This window comes from Scylla paramamosain, chromosome 11 (genome assembly GCF_035594125.1).
Source record: "Scylla paramamosain isolate STU-SP2022 chromosome 11, ASM3559412v1, whole genome shotgun sequence".
In the NCBI taxonomy this organism is placed as follows: Eukaryota; Metazoa; Arthropoda; class Malacostraca; order Decapoda; family Portunidae; genus Scylla; species Scylla paramamosain.
In genome coordinates, this window is record NC_087161.1 from 2,122,501 (window position 1) to 2,143,380 (window position 20,880).

General features: G+C 36.9%; 1 protein-coding gene and 1 long non-coding RNA gene across 2 annotated transcripts; both read left to right on the top strand.

The window, feature by feature from the left end:
- Window positions 1-670: 670 nt before the first annotated feature.
- Window positions 671-7,819, top strand: LOC135104811 (uncharacterized). The gene is made up of 3 exons (XM_064012430.1): window positions 671-2,669; window positions 6,212-6,563; window positions 7,232-7,819. Exons 2-3 carry the CDS (start codon window positions 6,234-6,236, stop codon window positions 7,415-7,417), a joined length of 516 nt encoding a protein of 171 aa, XP_063868500.1. The 5' UTR covers window positions 671-2,669; window positions 6,212-6,233; the 3' UTR covers window positions 7,418-7,819.
- Window positions 7,820-10,553: 2,734 nt separating this feature from the next.
- Window positions 10,554-17,409, top strand: LOC135104814 (uncharacterized). The gene is made up of 5 exons (XR_010270542.1): window positions 10,554-11,181; window positions 14,706-15,057; window positions 15,704-15,885; window positions 17,047-17,114; window positions 17,262-17,409. It is a non-coding gene; the product is annotated as an uncharacterized LOC135104814 (long non-coding RNA).
- Window positions 17,410-20,880: the final 3,471 nt, after the last annotated feature.

The following is a 20,880-nucleotide window of genomic DNA, read 5'->3' on the forward strand; positions in this document are numbered from 1 at the left end:
GTGATATTGGACTACCATTCATAGCGTGTCATTTAAAATTTATTGATTTATTATTTGTTTATTTGTGGCGAGCATTCGCAAGATGACGTCACCGTGTGTGTGTGTGGGGGGGGAGAAATATTATACGAGGTAAATTCGTGGAAAAAAATAGTAGTAGTAGTAGTAGTAGTAGCAGCAGTAGTAGTAGTAGTAGTAGCAGTAGTAGTAGTAGTAGTAGTAGTAGTAGTAGTAGTAGTAGTAGTAGTAGTAGTAGTAATGAAAGACGACAGTTATTAGATTCCATAGCCAATCTTATTAAAACAAGCAAAATAAATAAATAAAATAAAACAAAATAAAATACAACATAAAAACAAAATAGTCTTCGTAATTTTTTTCTTTAACCTCACCACCACCACCACCACCACCACCACCACCATTTTTTCTACCCCAGGAGCGATGGCGGTGTGTGGTCAGTCCCCTTCCCTGTCCCCCCTTCCTTCCACCCCCTCCTCCACCCCCCGGCACGCCACAAGAAGCGGAACAAAAACGTAGGGGGGCGGATTGTGTCATGTTGGAGGAGGAACAGGAGGAGGAGGTAGGGGAGGAAGGGGGAAGGGGGACGAAGGGAAGGATGGGGGGTAGGGAGGAGGGGTTAGAGATGACCAGGAGCCAACCCACGCGGACATTCCTCTCTCTCTCTCTCTCTCTCTCTCTCTCTCTCTCTCTCTCTCTCTCTCTCTCTCTCTCTCTCTCTCTCTCTCTCTCTCTCTCTTGAAGCGCCCTTTGTAGCTCCCTTGATACTGTTACAGAACATCCCTTTTTGGAAATCACTCCCTTTGTTGTATTTTGTCATTACCCATTGCAGTGTCTCTTTTCATTCTTTCCTTCTTTCTTTCTTTCTTTCTTTCTTTCTTTCTTTCTTTCTTTTTTTGCTATATGTTCCTTTGTATTATGCATTTTTTTCTACTTTCTATTCGCTTTGCTTTTTCGTCGGGTTTAAATTTCTTCTATTTTTCTCCTTTTTTATTTTCATTTCTTTTTATTTTATTTTATTTTATTTTATTTTTTTTAGCTGCTGTCCGTTTATTTTTCCTCATTCAAACGGAAAAGGTGAGCCAAGAGTGAAAGAAATTAAATCCCAAATACATTCCTTTTCATGGACTCAAAAGTATATTCTTCTAACATCCCTGTCTCACCCTTCGCCTGACTCACGATCTCCTTGTAATTAACATCCTGAACTCTTAACTCTTAACTCTTGCTTATTAGTTTTCTTCAACACCTTTACATAACCCTTTGCACTATTATATCACCCTTTTAACATCCTTATCTTATCCTGCTCAATATTCTGTTTTCGTTAACTTAACACCCTAATATCATCCATTTCACGGCTCATTATCTTTCACCAGTACTCTTATAACACCCTTTCTACGATTCAGTATCTTTCTAACACCCTTTTATCACCCTTTGCATGTCACAGTATCTTTCTTCAACACTTATAAGAACCTAAGAGCATGAGAAAATGAGGGACGCTGCAAGAACCCGTCAATTCTACACGTGGTGGTCTCCGTATGACACAAACCTATATAAAGGTACTAGGCCTTGCTGCGCCCGAGAGTGTAAGAAAAGCAGGAAAAGTGAGTGGCGAGTGAGTGGGGCGACACTGTACCCTCCCCACGGTTTTGGAGGACAAAGAGAAAGATGGAGGCGGAAGGAAGGGCCAGTGAGCTGCGTATGCTTGACCTCTGAGTGGACGTAGGGAAAAAAAAAAAAAATGACACGTTTCGGAAATAACTTGTATCATAAGTAGAGAACGTGCATCCCGTTAAGCAGCCGCGCATTGCAAGGCCACGAGAGTACGTGGTATGATCGCAAGTGACATGTCCGGAAATCAGCGTTTAATTGCGTGTCTTAATAGAAAAAAATAGCTGATTTCCAAATTATACATCAAAGTATGACCTCGTCTAGTTCAGGAGAGTCCTTCGTATAAATGCACTGGTGTGTGTATGTGTGTGTGAGTGTTATTGCTAGTTATCTCTCTCTCTCTCTCTCTCTCTCTCTCTCTCTCTCTCTCTCTCTCTCTCTCTCTCTCTCTCTCTCTCTCTCTCTCTCTCAATAGTTACACAGGTCTTCAAGGGTATTTTTACGGTTTTAGTGACAGATTAACAACATTTCTACATTAATAACAGGAGAAACACCATTGAAAACCCTGATAATCATCTTTATAGCTTTGAAAAACAGTCGTGAGGAGAGAGAGAGAGAGAGAGAGAGAGAGAGAGAGAGAGAGTAGGAGCATTTCAGTTGAGCCTATTCTGCCCTGGTTCGTGTTTGCTGCGGTGACACGGTGCCGCACTGAGTGAAGATTGCGTTCATAATCACTTATCGGGGTGGAGTGGGGAAAGGAGAGTCAGGAAGTGAGGATATTTATATTATTTGACATATTATTTGATAGCATGTCAACTTTTGTGTGTGTGTGTGTGTGTGTGTGTGTGTGTGTGGGTGGGTGGGTGTTGGATCAGTGACAGGTGGCGCTGGGGAGTTACCACGGCGAGCGGCTGGCTGGCTGCAGTGTTTTGGTCAGCACTGGTCAGTCTTGCCCTACACGCTCTATTAACCAGTGTTTCCGTCTTCCCGATACCTTCTTCCTGCACCAAGCACCGTCAAGCATCACCAGAGAGGCACAAGTACGTAAGGTGAGTCTAGCGGGGCCAGTCTCTCCTCAGTCAGCCTTACTGCCTTCACAACACCCTAATTCTCCCTGTAGTGTCTTGTATTCGTTTATTTAGGATTCATTATTCGTTATTTAGTTTTTTTAGGGGTTAATTATTTATATTTAGGTTTTGTTTACGTCTGAGTCTAGAAGGAGTTGGAAATTTATTCAAATATTTAATGTTCGCTAATATGTAAACAAGCCCTCAGCTGTGTTATTAGCCATTATTTGCCTTGTCTCTCACTTATTGTAAGCCTAACATATCACAAGATGGATCCACATGTCTAGCCTTCATATCCGCTGGTCAGATATATCCGTCATTGCCTGGTTTTGGTGTTATATAGGAATAAATAAGGCAACATGGCCGCCGGCTCCCCCACTGAGGTCGCTGCCGAGGGCCGCCATGATGGACTGGCACCTGTTCCGGCTTGTTGGTTCCAATATTTTTTTTATTTTTCTGAATTAATTTATTTGGCTTGTATAGTAAGATTTTATGGTTTCTAAAAATATTTCGTTGCTTTTGAAGTGTTTTTCTTGCTTCAGTTAAGTAAATGTGCTGAATTTGGTGTTGTTTTTTTATGTAAATAAGGGGCAGTTTGTACGGTGAAATTTACCCAGCCTGGTTTTTGGCTTTTTTATTTGAGGCTTTAATGAAGATTTTATTGCTTCAAAAAATCGTTTATGATTTTTAAAGTATGTTGCGTTCCTGTTGAGTTAAGTATGTGGAATTTGAATAGGCTTATTGTTCCGTTGAAAGTGGTGATTTTGTCATTTTTTAGCTTCTTTATTTTTTTATTGTAGCTTGTAACTAAGTGTGCATTATTTTAAAAAATAGTTCAGATTTTTTAAAATGTTTTATTACCAGTGTAAAGTGGAATAGGTGGACTTTTCAGTGTTTTTAATGGTGTCAAAATTTCCAACACTTTTTCCATATTTCACATAATATTTCTTTATAACTACTGAGACTGGAGGTGTTTTGATATTGTGAATATTAATTAAAGTAATTGTCAAGTCAGAATATATAATGCATTCGAGCCTAGCTTCATTTTTTCTATGGGTCAATTTCAAAACGAAATACGTTACGTACGTATGGCAGCGGGGCGCCGGAACCTCGCCTGTGACGTCATCAAGGATTCGGGACTCGGTCTGCTCCAGTGTCTCCTCAATATTTACCGTAATTTCCAGTGTTTTCCAAGTGTTTCCAGCTGTTTCTAAAGTCAGGCGTGTAGATAGTTGTAGTAGAAGGAAGAAAATAAGAAAAATGAAAGAGGAGGAAAAAATAAAAAGAAATGGAGGAGGAGGCAAAACAGGTAAACAATATTTAGCTTAGTTTCTCTTGCTGCGCTGCAGTTTTCTGTAATATTTGGTGTGTTTTGGGTGTTTTACATGTTTAGGATGTATGTAGGAATATTGTGGGGTGTTTAGAGTGTGTTTTGGTGGTGTTTAGGTGTGTTTTGGGTGTATATTTGCTGTTATCATTGTGTTTTGGGTGTTTTAAATGTGGTTTAGGATGTTTTTAGTTATATTGTAAGTGGTTTGAGTCGTGTGGGGTGTTTTGAGTATATTGTGGGATGTTTTTGTGTGTTATGGGTGTGTTTGGGGGTATATTGAGGTGTAGTGAGTTTGTTTTGGGTTTATTTTCTGTTTTAAGTGTTTCGGTGAGTTTGGGTGTGTGTGTCGGGTCTTTTGAGATGTATTTGATTGTGTGCAAGTAGTTTTGGGTCTTTAAGGGTGTGTTTGTGGTGTGTTTGTGGTGTTGAGTGGTGCTTTAAGTGTGTTTTGGATGTTTTGATGTGTTTTGGGTATGTTTGATGAGTTTTGGGGTGTTGTAGTGTATTTTGGGTGTTTTAAATCTTTTGAGTGTGTTTGGATGAGTTTTAGGTATATTGGGGTGCTTTGAGTGTGTTTTGGATAAATTTAGCGTGGTTGGGGTGGGTTATTTGGATATTTTTAGATGTTACGGGGTGTTTTGAGTGAATATTCAATATTTGGTTGTGTTTAGGTGAGTGTAGTGGGTATTTTGGGGTGTTGTGATGTGTTTTGGTTGTGTTTTGGATGTTTTGAGTGTATTTTGAGTGTGTTTTGGTAAGTTTTGTTGCATGTAGGGATGTTGAGTGTTATATATATATATATATACGAGTATATATATATATATATATATATATATATATATATATATATATATATATATATATATATATATATATATATATAATGGGAAGGCAATGAGAAGAGGGACAAAAGAACATGGGATGCACCGCCAGTGTTCATACCGGGATCTGATGTCAGTTCTTGTGAAGGGCCAGAATGCATATTCCTGAAGTCTGGAAGGAGTCATCCGCCAGCCTGTATGGACACTAGGCTGTAGCTCCAAAACTAACTGTAGGATTCTCTCTAAAATAGTCTCATTGAGATTCTCGCACAAAATTACCTATACGTAACTTAATCTAACCTAATGTAACCGCTACAAGAGTAAATGGGCCGAAATATGCCTCCAGAGGGATACGAGTTAAGGTCGCTTCACACACATCAGTGCCGTATTCGTTCCGTGCTGTTCAGTGCTTCAGTGTCAGTAAAAAAAAAATTCATCATTTTGGAATTCAGCGGAAGCATTTACACACGTCCGGCGAAGTACCGTGTTTTGACTGAAGTGATTGTTACGTCTCCATTCCGTGAAATGGAATATCGTCGTCACTGGTATTTTAAAAATTTTCACGGATGTTGGACAAGTGTTTGAAATAAAATAGAAGAAATTGAAATGGTGATAAATACTCTTTTTAATTGATGTAATTAATCACATTGTACATTATACTTACCACAACACACCACATCACACCACACCACATCATAACACACCACACCATACCACACCACACCACACATCACTGAGCAATGTCATCAAACAGTTTTTGGACATTCTTAAGTACTGGAAAATTTTTGTTTCATCATTAATTAATTCCTCGTACAGAGTAGCAAAATCTCCTTCAGTTTCTCTTTTTCTTTCACGTTTCATGTACCCACTTTTCTTTTCTTTATTTTTTGTTAAGCAAGCATCTTGCTCTTCATCAAGAATTATGACAATCATAGCCAACTCCACGTCTGAAAGGATATGTGTGCGTAGACGTCATGAAAGCGACATGGGTATCACTGCCACTATACGATACTAATACGGCACTGATAGGTGTGAAACCACCTTTCAGTGTACTATTCAGATAGTGTACCCACTATCTGCCAATTTCACTGGGACAAAAGCACAATTAGGTGATTGTTAAGAAGAAGAACAATAATAATAATAATAATAATAATAATAATAATAGTAATATAATAAAAGGAGTTAAGCCATCTATATAGTTAGCTAGATTGATATTATCATTATTATTGTTATCATCATTATTACATATCAAGGTATTGTGACATTATTATTAATAATATGTTATTATTATTATTATTATTATTATTATTATTAATATTATTATTATTATTATTATTGTTGTTGTTATTATTATTATCATTATCATATTTCAGCTATCCAACATCAGAACAGTTTATGAATATGGCAAATGCTGTTTTGACATCATTTCCTGCCATCCTGAGAAACAGTGATCTCGAGGAGCATGAATTGCAGCTGCAATGGAAATTGCGCATCCAGTGCAAGTTTCAGAATTCAAGAAAGAGGCAGGATTCCTCAGTGACTGAGGTGACGTCAAGGAAAAAGAAGATCCCTTGCATAGCGCCAAAAGAGACTACGTGTCCACTGATGTATGGAGTAAAGGCTTACCTTCCACCAAGGCCCCATTCAGAAGATGATGAGTCATTAGAGAGACATAGACAGTGGCTTGCTCTACATTGGATGAAGAAAAATCCCGAGCTAGATAAGGTATGTGATATTTGTACGCTTGATTTATCTTTTTTATATTTCAGAGACTTCTTTACTGGTGTTGTTTAAAAATACCTGCTCTTATGTAAGCAATTTCAATGGTACTGGTGGATAGCCACTGAAAAATGATGCTTGTATATATATATATATATATATATATATATATATATATATATATATATATATATATATATATATATATATATATATATATATATATATGAGGGAGAGAGGGAGGCTGGCGGGACAGTCAACTTATGAAAACTAATTTTACTTTAATGATTTTCCTCAGGCTGAACGCCTCATGCAGTTGACACTCTCTGAGAGACGCAAAAAAATAATCAATGGGAACATTCTTGTAGCAGAAATCCTGAACTTGTACCCGTGGATTCAGACTTTTGATGGCATAAATGTGTATATATGTACACTTTATGGATTTTGCTACATATTGTTACTAATTGTCAACTTTATTTGTAGGGTTATAATGTATATAGCTATTTATATTTTATAGTAGGTAATTGATATTTAACTACTGGTACTTCCATTCTCCCTCTCAGGCTCAAAGGCCTCAGTGACGGGAGATAAGCACTCATAACTAAGTACAGTTATTGCAGATGCTCATCTCTGTAACCTTCACTTATAATTATTTGATGCTTATATCTTTACAGATAATCAAGGAGTTCCTGAGATTAGAACCACAAGCGGATGAACCAGACCCAAGAGTAGCAGTTTTGAAAGGGCTGGAGAAATATAGGCTCCCAATAATTGCCATTCTCAAAAAAAGAAAAGCAGTTCCTCTGTATATGGAAACCTTACTTGAACTCTATGACCACGATGAAAGTCAATGCGAGTAATGTCTAGTTCAATTTGTTCATTTCAGTAGCTGGTAGCAATTTAATATATGTATCTTTTCATCATTAGCAATGCATCTTTCACTTTTATAAGCCCAGTATTCATGAAACTATGCTGCATGCAAAAACCAAACATTGTATTAAGCATGACCTATCTAACTGTAATGCTTGCACCAATTTCTATAAAAGTACTAATTTAATTGTTCAATTCCTGCTCTTCTATCAAATTTTTGGCTGAGTGCTATGGCTAAATAATTGCAGCATAAGTGATGTTAAAGATTTTAATAGGTGTAAAGCATCTCTCTCTCTCTCTCTCTCTCTCTCTCTCTCTCTCTCTCTCTCTCTCTCTCTCTCTCTCTCTCTCTCTCTCTCTCTCTCTCTCTCTCTCTCTCTCTCTCTCTCTCTCTCTCTCTCTCTCTCTCTCTCGTAAGGAAAGACATTATTTCTAGTGTAAATAAACCCAATAGGCTGTCCAATTTGAAATTTAAAATGTAAATATTATCAATCTTTTTAGAAATGTTAGCTGCATCCTCTTCCCTTGCAGTCCAATAAGACAGGTCACTAATTCATGTGGAGATAGAATTCTTGGAGTCACCTTTGCCGGCACTAGCGCAAGTGCAAACAGTCTGATGAAGGTTTCTTCCATGGTTGTGATGAAGTTCAGGACTTCTCACACTGTTTTGGTGGATATGATGAGAAGAATCGGGAGTTCGGAACATCAGTGCGTTATGTCAGGGCATGTAGGTTCGGCTGGGGTTTTCTTTCTTTCTTTCTTTTTTTTTTTTTTTCGATCAGTACTCATCATATTCTTACGAGGACTTGCTAGACAAAGCATTATGGCATTATGATATTACCCAAATAGTGTCTCAAGTAAAAAACATAACCGCATACTCGTACAAAAGATTTGCTGCTGTGACACAAAGGACAAAAATCATTAGTATACTGGTCGTTCTGAGCATTCAATCAAAATGCTTGTCATTCATATAATTAGTAGAACCATCGAGGAGCTTTATTTTTGTTAATTCTTATGTGATAAAGCAATAATTACAGGAGACTTTTAAAAGATTGGTACTCAAATTAGTGGACTGTCCTAATGGATGTGACCATATCTTCACTTTTTCCTTACACAGTTAATTTTCTTTTGTTTATTTGATTTACTTATTATCATATTTATTTATATATTTATTTATTTGCACCAGATGCTTGCTTAGTTATATTGGGGTTACTTCACCTGCTTGGAGAAAGGAAAGACTCCATTTTTACTAAGGTTAAATTTCAGTACCTTTGATTTTAGAGTGGTGTGTATATATTGAAATTTTTGAATATATTATCACCTTAAGATATACATCTACATATAAATTTTATTTTAATGTCAAAATGTTATTAATGTTTACACTATTATTTCTTCCTTAAGGTACCAGAAGAAGAACTAAGAACAGGGCAGTATAGTGTGTATTTGATGGTGCACCTGTAGCTGAACCAACATGTATTTCTATGGCTGTAGTCTCTTTGGTAGCAGGGCTTTGTGTTTAATATTGAACACCCAAAAAATTGTGAACATTTCCTCTGTTTCACAACATCCCATCTCTTAGGTATCAAGTATGACAAAGGTAACATTTCAAAAACAAGATCTCAACTTGTAAAACTCAATGAAGTAAAGACAGAATTGAGCTACAAAAATGCATAAATCTGCTTCCAAATATATTCAACTCCACACATAATGCCTCTCTCTCTCTCTCTCTCTCTCTCTCTCTCTCTCTCTCTCTCTCTCTCTCTCTCTCTCTCTCTCTCTCTCTCTCTCTCTCTCTCTCTCTCTCTCTCTCTCTCTCTCTCTCTCTCTCTCTCTCTCTCTCTCTCTCTCTCTCTCTTGAAGCGCCCTTTGTAGCTCCCTTGATACTGTTACAGAACATCCCTTTTTGGAAATCACTCCCTTTGTTGTATTTTGTCATTACCCATTGCAGTGTCTCTTTTCATTCTTTCCTTCTTTCTTTCTTTCTTTCTTTCTTTCTTTCTTTCTTTCTTTTTTTGCTATATGTTCCTTTGTATTATGCATTTTTTTCTACTTTCTATTCGCTTTGCTTTTTCGTCGGGTTTAAATTTCTTCTATTTTTCTCCTTTTTTATTTTCATTTCTTTTTATTTTATTTTATTTTATTTTATTTTTTTTAGCTGCTGTCCGTTTATTTTTCCTCATTCAAACGGAAAAGGTGAGCCAAGAGTGAAAGAAATTAAATCCCAAATACATTCCTTTTCATGGACTCAAAAGTATATTCTTCTAACATCCCTGTCTCACCCTTCGCCTGACTCACGATCTCCTTGTAATTAACATCCTGAACTCTTAACTCTTAACTCTTGCTTATTAGTTTTCTTCAACACCTTTACATAACCCTTTGCACTATTATATCACCCTTTTAACATCCTTATCTTATCCTGCTCAATATTCTGTTTTCGTTAACTTAACACCCTAATATCATCCATTTCACGGCTCATTATCTTTCACCAGTACTCTTATAACACCCTTTCTACGATTCAGTATCTTTCTAACACCCTTTTATCACCCTTTGCATGTCACAGTATCTTTCTTCAACACTTATAAGAACCTAAGAGCATGAGAAAATGAGGGACGCTGCAAGAACCCGTCAATTCTACACGTGGTGGTCTCCGTATGACACAAACCTATATAAAGGTACTAGGCCTTGCTGCGCCCGAGAGTGTAAGAAAAGCAGGAAAAGTGAGTGGCGAGTGAGTGGGGCGACACTGTACCCTCCCCACGGTTTTGGAGGACAAAGAGAAAGATGGAGGCGGAAGGAAGGGCCAGTGAGCTGCGTATGCTTGACCTCTGAGTGGACGTAGGGAAAAAAAAAAAAAATGACACGTTTCGGAAATAACTTGTATCATAAGTAGAGAACGTGCATCCCGTTAAGCAGCCGCGCATTGCAAGGCCAACGAGAGTACGTGGTATGATCGCAAGTGACATGTCCGGAAACCAGCGTTTAATTGCGTGTCTTAATAGAAAAAAATAGCTGATTTCCAAATTATACATCAAAGTATGACCTCGTCTAGTTCAGGAGAGTCCTTCGTATAAATGCACTGGTGTGTGTACTCGTATGTGTGTGTGAGTGTTATTGCTAGTTATCTCTCTCTCTCTCTCTCTCTCTCTCTCTCTCTCTCTCTCTCTCTCTCTCTCTCTCTCTCTCTCTCTCAATAGTTACACAGGTCTTCAAGGGTATTTTTACGGTTTTAGTGACAGATTAACAACATTTCTACATTAATAACAGGAGAAACACCATTGAAAACCCTGATAATCATCTTTATAGCTTTGAAAAACAGTCGTGAGGAGAGAGAGAGAGAGAGAGAGAGAGAGAGTAGGAGCATTTCAGTTGAGCCTATTCTGCCCTGGTTCGTGTTTGCTGCGGTGACACGGTGCCGCACTGAGTGAAGATTGCGTTCATAATCACTTATCGGGGTGGAGTGGGGAAAGGAGAGTCAGGAAGTGAGGATATTTATATTATTTGACATATTATTTGATAGCATGTCAACTTTTGTGTGTGTGTGTGTGTGTGTGTGTGTGTGGGTGGGTGGGTGTTGGATCAGTGACAGGTGGCGCTGGGGAGTTACCACGGCGAGCGGCTGGCTGGCTGCAGTGTTTTGGTCAGCACTGGTCAGTCTTGCCCTACACGCTCTATTAACCAGTGTTTCCGTCTTCCCGATACCTTCTTCCTGCACCAAGCACCGTCAAGCATCACCAGAGAGGCACAAGTACGTAAGGTGAGTCTAGCGGGGCCAGTCTCTCCTCAGTCAGCCTTACTGCCTTCACAACACCCTAATTCTCCCTGTAGTGTCTTGTATTCGTTTATTTAGGATTCATTATTCGTTATTTAGTTTTTTTAGGGGTTAATTATTTATATTTAGGTTTTGTTTACGTCTGAGTCTAGAAGGAGTTGGAAATTTATTCAAATATTTAATGTTCGCTAATATGTAAACAAGCCCTCAGCTGTGTTATTAGCCATTATTTGCCTTGTCTCTCACTTATTGTAAGCCTAACATATCACAAGATGGATCCACATGTCTAGCCTTCATATCCGCTGGTCAGATATATCCGTCATTGCCTGGTTTTGGTGTTATATAGGAATAAATAAGGCAACATGGCCGCCGGCTCCCCCACTGAGGTCGCTGCCGAGGGCCGCCATGATGGACTGGCACCTGTTCCGGCTTGTTGGTTCCAATATTTTTTTTATTTTTCTGAATTAATTTATTTGGCTTGTATAGTAAGATTTTATGGTTTCTAAAAATATTTCGTTGCTTTTGAAGTGTTTTTCTTGCTTCAGTTAAGTAAATGTGCTGAATTTGGTGTTGTTTTTTATGTAAATAAGGGGCAGTTTGTACGGTGAAATTTACCCAGCCTGGTTTTTGGCTTTTTTATTTGAGGCTTTAATGAAGATTTTATTGCTTCAAAAAATCGTTTATGATTTTTAAAGTATGTTGCGTTCCTGTTGAGTTAAGTATGTGGAATTTGAATAGGCTTATTGTTCCGTTGAAAGTGGTGATTTTGTCATTTTTTAGCTTCTTTATTTTTTTATTGTAGCTTGTAACTAAGTGTGCATTATTTTAAAAAATAGTTCAGATTTTTTAAAATGTTTTATTACCAGTGTAAAGTGGAATAGGTGGACTTTTCAGTGTTTTTAATGGTGTCAAAATTTCCAACACTTTTTCCATATTTCACATAATATTTCTTTATAACTACTGAGACTGGAGGTGTTTTGATATTGTGAATATTAATTAAAGTAATTGTCAAGTCAGAATATATAATGCATTCGAGCCTAGCTTCATTTTTTCTATGGGTCAATTTCAAAACGAAATACGTTACGTACGTATGGCAGCGGGGCGCCGGAACCTCGCCTGTGACGTCATCAAGGATTCGGAACTCGGTCTGCTCCAGTGTCTCCTCAATATTTACCGTAATTTCCAGTGTTTTCCAAGTGTTTCCAGCTGTTTCTAAAGTCAGGCGTGTAGATAGTTGTAGTAGAAGGAAGAAAATAAGAAAAATGAAAGAGGAGGAAAAAATAAAAAGAAATGGAGGAGGAGGCAAAACAGGTAAACAATATTTAGCTTAGTTTCTCTTGCTGCGCTGCAGTTTTCTGTAATATTTGGTGTGTTTTGGGTGTTTTACATGTTTAGGATGTATGTAGGAATATTGTGGGGTGTTTAGAGTGTGTTTTGGTGGTGTTTAGGTGTGTTTTGGGTGTATATTTGCTGTTATCATTGTGTTTTGGGTGTTTTAAATGTGGTTTAGGATGTTTTTAGTTATATTGTAAGTGGTTTGAGTCGTGTGGGGTGTTTTGAGTATATTGTGGGATGTTTTTGTGTGTTATGGGTGTGTTTGGGGGTATATTGAGGTGTAGTGAGTTTGTTTTGGGTTTATTTTCTGTTTTAAGTGTTTCGGTGAGTTTGGGTGTGTGTGTCGGGTCTTTTGAGATGTATTTGATTGTGTGCAAGTAGTTTTGGGTCTTTAAGGGTGTGTTTGTGGTGTGTTTGTGGTGTTGAGTGGTGCTTTAAGTGTGTTTTGGATGTTTTGATGTGTTTTGGGTATGTTTGATGAGTTTTGGGGTGTTGTAGTGTATTTTGGGTGTTTTAAATCTTTTGAGTGTGTTTGGATGAGTTTTAGGTATATTGGGGTGCTTTGAGTGTGTTTTGGATAAATTTAGCGTGGTTGGGGTGGGTTATTTGGATATTTTTAGATGTTACGGGGTGTTTTGAGTGAATATTCAATATTTGGTTGTGTTTAGGTGAGTGTAGTGGGTATTTTGGGGTGTTGTGATGTGTTTTGGTTGTGTTTTGGATGTTTTGAGTGTATTTTGAGTGTGTTTTGGTAAGTTTTGTTGCATGTAGGGATGTTGAGTGTTATATATATATATATATATATATATATATATATATATATATATATATATATATATATATATATATATATATATATATATAATGGGAAGGCAATGAGAAGAGGGACAAAAGAACATGGGATGCACCGCCAGTGTTCATACCGGGATCTGATGTCAGTTCTTGTGAAGGGCCAGAATGCATATTCCTGAAGTCTGGAAGGAGTCATCCGCCAGCCTGTATGGACACTAGGCTGTAGCTCCAAAACTAACTGTAGGATTCTCTCTAAAATAGTCTCATTGAGATTCTCGCACAAAATTACCTATACGTAACTTAATCTAACCTAATGTAACCGCTACAAGAGTAAATGGGCCGAAATATGCCTCCAGAGGGATACGAGTTAAGGTCGCTTCACACACATCAGTGCCGTATTCGTTCCGTGCTGTTCAGTGCTTCAGTGTCAGTAAAAAAAAATTCTTCATTTTGGAATTCAGCGGAAGCATTTACACACGTCCGGCGAAGTACCGTGTTTTGACTGAAGTGATTGTTACGTCTCCATTCCGTGAAATGGAATATCGTCGTCACTGGTATTTTAAAAATTTTCACGGATGTTGGACAAGTGTTTGAAATAAAATAGAAGAAATTGAAATGGTGATAAATACTCTTTTTAATTGATGTAATTAATCACATTGTACATTATACTTACCACAACACACCACATCACACCACACCACATCATAACACACCACACCATACCACACCACACCACACATCACTGAGCAATGTCATCAAACAGTTTTTGGACATTCTTAAGTACTGGAAAATTTTTGTTTCATCATTAATTAATTCCTCGTACAGAGTAGCAAAATCTCCTTCAGTTTCTCTTTTTCTTTCACGTTTCATGTACCCACTTTTCTTTTCTTTATTTTTTGTTAAGCAAGCATCTTGCTCTTCATCAAGAATTATGACAATCATAGCCAACTCCACGTCTGAAAGGATATGTGTGCGTAGACGTCATGAAAGCGACATGGGTATCACTGCCACTATACGATACTAATACGGCACTGATAGGTGTGAAACCACCTTTCAGTGTACTATTCAGATAGTGTACCCACTATCTGCCAATTTCACTGGGACAAAAGCACAATTAGGTGATTGTTAAGAAGAAGAACAATAATAATAATAATAATAATAATAATAATAATAGTAATATAATAAAAGGAGTTAAGCCATCTATATAGTTAGCTAGATTGATATTATCATTATTATTGTTATCATCATTATTACATATCAAGGTATTGTGACATTATTATTAATAATATGTTATTATTATTATTATTATTATTATTATTATTAATATTATTATTATTATTATTATTGTTGTTGTTATTATTATTATCATTATCATATTTCAGCTATCCAACATCAGAACAGTTTATGAATATGGCAAATGCTGTTTTGACATCATTTCCTGCCATCCTGAGAAACAGTGATCTCGAGGAGCATGAATTGCAGCTGCAATGGAAATTGCGCATCCAGTGCAAGTTTCAGAATTCAAGAAAGAGGCAGGATTCCTCAGTGACTGAGGTGACGTCAAGGAAAAAGAAGATCCCTTGCATAGCGCCAAAAGAGACTACGTGTCCTCTGATGTATGGAGTAAAGGCTTACCTTCCACCAAGGCCCCATTCAGAAGATGATGAGTCATTAGAGAGACATAGACAGTGGCTTGCTCTACATTGGATGAAGAAAAATCCCGAGCTAGATAAGGTATGTGATATTTGTACGCTTGATTTATCTTTTTTATATTTCAGAGACTTCTTTACTGGTGTTGTTTAAAAATACCTGCTCTTATGTAAGCAATTTCAATGGTACTGGTGGATAGCCACTGAAAAATGATGCTTGTATATATATATATATATATATATATATATATATATATATATATATATATATATATATATATATATGAGGGAGAGAGGGAGGCTGGCGGGACAGTCAACTTATGAAAACTAATTTTACTTTAATGATTTTCCTCAGGCTGAACGCCTCATGCAGTTGACACTCTCTGAGAGACGCAAAAAAATAATCAATGGGAACATTCTTGTAGCAGAAATCCTGAACTTGTACCCGTGGATTCAGACTTTTGATGGCATAAATGTGTATATATGTACACTTTATGGATTTTGCTACATATTGTTACTAATTGTCAACTTTATTTGTAGGGTTATAATGTATATAGCTATTTATATTTTATAGTAGGTAATTGATATTTAACTACTGGTACTTCCATTCTCCCTCTCAGGCTCAAAGGCCTCAGTGACGGGAGATAAGCACTCATAACTAAGTACAGTTATTGCAGATGCTCATCTCTGTAACCTTCACTTATAATTATTTGATGCTTATATCTTTACAGATAATCAAGGAGTTCCTGAGATTAGAACCACAAGCGGATGAACCAGACCCAAGAGTAGCAGTTTTGAAAGGGCTGGAGAAATATAGGCTCCCAATAATTGCCATTCTCAAAAAAAGAAAAGCAGTTCCTCTGTATATGGAAACCTTACTTGAACTCTATGACCACGATGAAAGTCAATGCGAGTAATGTCTAGTTCAATTTGTTCATTTCAGTAGCTGGTAGCAATTTAATATATGTATCTTTTCATCATTAGCAATGCATCTTTCACTTTTATAAGCCCAGTATTCATGAAACTATGCTGCATGCAAAAACCAAACATTGTATTAAGCATGACCTATCTAACTGTAATGCTTGCACCAATTTCTATAAAAGTACTAATTTAATTGTTCAATTCCTGCTCTTCTATCAAATTTTTGGCTGAGTGCTATGGCTAAATAATTGCAGCATAAGTGATGTTAAAGATTTTAATAGGTGTAAAGCATCTCTCTCTCTCTCTCTCTCTCTCTCTCTCTCTCTCTCTCTCTCTCTCTCTCTCTCTCTCTCTCTCTCTCTCTCTCTCTCTCTCTCTCGTAAGGAAAGACATTATTTCTAGTGTAAATAAACCCAATAGGCTGTCCAATTTGAAATTTAAAATGTAAATATTATCAATCTTTTTAGAAATGTTAGCTGCATCCTCTTCCCTTGCAGTCCAATAAGACAGGTCACTAATTCATGTGGAGATAGAATTCTTGGAGTCACCTTTGCCGGCACTAGCGCAAGTGCAAACAGTCTGATGAAGGTTTCTTCCATGGTTGTGATGAAGTTCAGGACTTCTCACACTGTTTTGGTGGATATGATGAGAAGAATCGGGAGTTCGGAACATCAGTGCGTTATGTCAGGGCATGTAGGTTCGGCTGGGGTTTTCTTTCTTTCTTTCTTTTTTTTCTTTTTTTCGATCAGTACTCATCATATTCTTACGAGGACTTGCTAGACAAAGCATTATGGCATTATGATATTACCCAAATAGTGTCTCAAGTAAAAAACATAACCGCATACTCGTACAAAAGATTTGCTGCTGTGACACAAAGGACAAAAATCATTAGTATACTGGTCGTTCTGAGCATTCAATCAAAATGCTTGTCATTCATATAATTAGTAGAACCATCGAGGAGCTTTATTTTTGTTAATTCTTATGTGATAAAGCAATAATTACAGGAGACTTTTAAAAGATTGGTACTCAAATTAGTGGACTGTCCTAATGGATGTGACCATATCTTCACTTTTTCCTTACACAGTTAATTTTCTTTTGTTTATTTGATTTACTTATTATCATATTTATTTATATATTTATTTATTTGCACCAGATGCTTGCTTAGTTATATTGGGGTTACTTCACCTGCTTGGAGAAAGGAAAGACTCCATTTTTACTAAGGTTAAATTTCAGTACCTTTGATTTTAGAGTGGTGTGTATATATTGAAATTTTTGAATATATTATCACCTTAAGATATACATCTACATATAAATTTTATTTTAATGTCAAAATGTTATTAATGTTTACACTATTATTTCTTCCTTAAGGTACCAGAAGAAGAACTAAGAACAGGGCAGTATAGTGTGTATTTGATGGTGCACCTGTAGCTGAACCAACATGTATTTCTATGGCTGTAGTCTCATTGGTAGCAGGGCTTTGTGTTTAATATTGAACACCCAAAAAATTGTGAACATTTCCTCTGTTTCACAACATCCCATCTCTTAGGTATCAAGTATGACAAAGGTAACATTTCAAAAACAAGATCTCAACTTGTAAAACTCAATGAAGTAAAGACAGAATTGAGCTACAAAAATGCATAAATCTGCTTCCAAATATATTCAACTCCACACATAATGCCTCTCTCTCTCTCTCTCTCTCTCTCTCTCTCTCTCTCTCTCTCTCTCTCTCTCTCTCTCTCTCTCTCTCTCTCTCTCTCTCTCTCTCTCTCTCTCTCTCTCCAAATTGGGAAGTATTCTTCATGTACCATATGATGCATATATTTTTATTTTTTATTTTTTTTATGGATTTTTTACCTTTTTTTTTATTTCTCTGTTATTGTAAGTGATACATGAAGCTTCTTTATTACTGTTATGAGCATTTCTGTAGATTTGTTTAGTTAGTATATCCCATAGAAATACTCATTTTCTTCTTTTGTGTGGCTTTAAAGGATTAATGGTGACATATGGATATGATCTGGGTTAAAAGCTTGTACAAATAAGGTTAAATGTCTATTTTTGCACTGGTTGTTTCCCTAAGTTTCTTAAAAGTACTGTGATATAATGATTAGCAGTGGACTAATTAATTATTCTTTACAGGGTCTGTAACTCCTTACATTTAATTTATGTTAACTTTACTTACATATTTTTTCCTTTAGTTTATGAATGGGAGGAAGGTTTAATATTCATATCTTAAGAGATGCTTACTTTCTTTTCCACATTGCAAGTTTTAGTGATTAATACTCACAAATGTGTATTATTTACTTAATGGCTTGTCAAAACAGGTTGTTTTTGTGTTGCTTTTTTTTTCTCTCTCATGCTAGGATGAAGTGTTACTAATGGAGTTTATTTTTTACATCTGTTTTATATATCATTACAGTTTTGAGGGGAGCTTTCTGTTAAATGTTCAAGTGAAAAGCATATTATACTATAGATGATAAAAATTATAGTGTTTATTTTATTTTATTTTTTTTCTAATGCAATGAAATGGAGGGAACATTTAATTGTATATGAATATATTGAATTTATTACCTATTCTTTCCCTACCCTTGAGACAGCAGTAGCTAGCTGCTAGTATTAAAGGTACTAATGATTCATCATCTGCCTAAGAAAGACAAACTAATTAGTCATTTAATTGACTAACCTATGATCCACTTTACTAATGTGGTTAGTAGCAGCAGTGAACAGTACGAAGGCATTAGTCAGATATATTTCAGTAAGACCATACTCAGGTTGAGTGCTCAGTTAGTCACAAATTGACTAACATTATGTTAGTCACTGTGACTAATGCTGCCACTCGTTCTAGACCCCATGGGTTTTACTAAGAAAAGTTAGTCAGCACGACTAACTTTGGTTTTGTGTGTACCTATCTTTACCCACCCATCATCTTCATCCGTAAATTTGTATGGAAGCCACTAGATATTAAAAAGACATGACAGTGTAGCGATTGGAGTGTATGAATGTAGGAAAGTAAACTGTTTACTTAAGCTGGCCTGAGGAAGGAAGGAGAGTGAGATGGAAATATAAATGACAATAGCACATGATGGTGGCCTGGAAAAAGGAAAGGGTGCTCAGAGACCCCTTAAACCGTTGAGATGCATAGTGTTGAGAAAATAGTGGTGTGAGGAGCTGGAAACCGTAGATTTTGGTTGTGTGACAAGGAGATCGCATGCCACTTGCCCACCCACAAGTGCTGACAGCTTCCAGAGCATTGTGGGAGAGGTTTGTGGACTCAGTCAAGCCGGAGATTCATCAGTGGGCAGTTTAGTAACCCATATCTGTTTGGTGAGTAGCATGTTCTGTTTAAGATGCGGCGTGAGATCGTGTCAGGCCCGGGTGACTTGCTCACTTTCTAAGTTTATCGATACATTTTGACACGTCACTTTCTGTTATATTGATGCTACTTAGGACATCGTTGTTATTAATTTGGACTGCTGGCAACGTAGGGATGTCACTGAGGCCTTCTGCTGTAAATAATTAACCAATTACATAGCGCTCATCTAGTTACATATATTTTGATTACTAGGATTGTTATACACGTGTCAAAAACATTGAAATACATAGGAACTGAATTAGTAACATATGATCGGTAGCTAACCAATTACATATCAGCACTTATCTAATTACATATATTCCGATCACAAGTTACTATGCACATGATTTCTCAACAATTTACTTTTAATTACTTACAAGCTAAATTAGTGACGTATGTAATCAGTCGTTAACCATTTACATATCAGCGCTTAAATAATTACATATATTCGAATTACAAGTATTATTATACATGTGTTTGGCCAAGAAATTACATTAAATTACAAAGGAACGGAATTTAGTCACATAATCAGTCGTTAAGTAATCACATACCTAGGCCAAATCAATTACGTAGTAAAAAGAGGAAGACGATAGGAAGCAAGGAAGAAGGAAGAGGAGGAATAATACAGGCTGTCCCCCAAAATTTGTCATCATTTGAGATGTCCATATCGGAGTGACTACATGGTCAAGAGAAATTAAACTTACTAGGTTGAATTTTGAACATAAGTGGTTATCAAACAGCCTTGCAAGGACCAAAATGTTTGTTGCTGTTTAGCTTTCTTTTGTATTCCTTTGTATTTTCTATAATTAAAATTGTTCTGGTTTAAAAGTGGAAAATTGCAATGGCCACAGGGAATTACCACCACATCTTGAATTCCCTGCAGGAGGCGATGAAGACAGCCGCGTGGAGGAAAGCACGGGGCAGTCACCGGAAGGGTATGCGAGTAGACGTTGGTGTGTGCTTTGTAAGTAAGTGGCAGAGAGAGACGAGAGTAGCATGTTTCTTGCTGTGATGGCTAACATATCGTAGGGTGACAGCGTGGGAGTAACACAACGTAGGGTGACACAGCGTAGGGTGACAGCGTAGGGGAACACAGTGTGGAATGAAGTCTACTCTTTGCAGGGCGTGTCATAAACTTATTGGGGCCTTCGGAGAACGGAGAAGGAAGGAAGGAAGGAGTGTGGGGTGCAGCAGAAGACATCACAGCTACGCGAGGCCAGGCTGTGAAGTGGAATGTGGTGGTGAGGCAGTGGTGTCAGCGGTTTCGTGTTGAGGGCTAGAATGTTACGGTTCTCTCTCTCTCTCTCTCTCTCTCTTGTTTTCTTCCTTATTTTTATATTGTGATAATAATACAAGTAAACTTTTTATTTCATTCAGTTTTTTGTTACGACTGAAAATATACACAAATGAAATAATATTAGTAATACTAGTAGTAGTTATAGTAGTAATAATAATAATAATAATAATAATAATAATAATAATAATAATAATAAGGGTAAATATTACAAATATTCATTCATTTGTATTTTATTTTTGCTTTATTTTCTTTACGAGCACTTCCTCCTCCCTGTTCGCAGTAGTAGTAGTACTAATAGTAGTACTAGCAGTAGTAGTAGTACTAGTAGTAGCAGCAGCAGC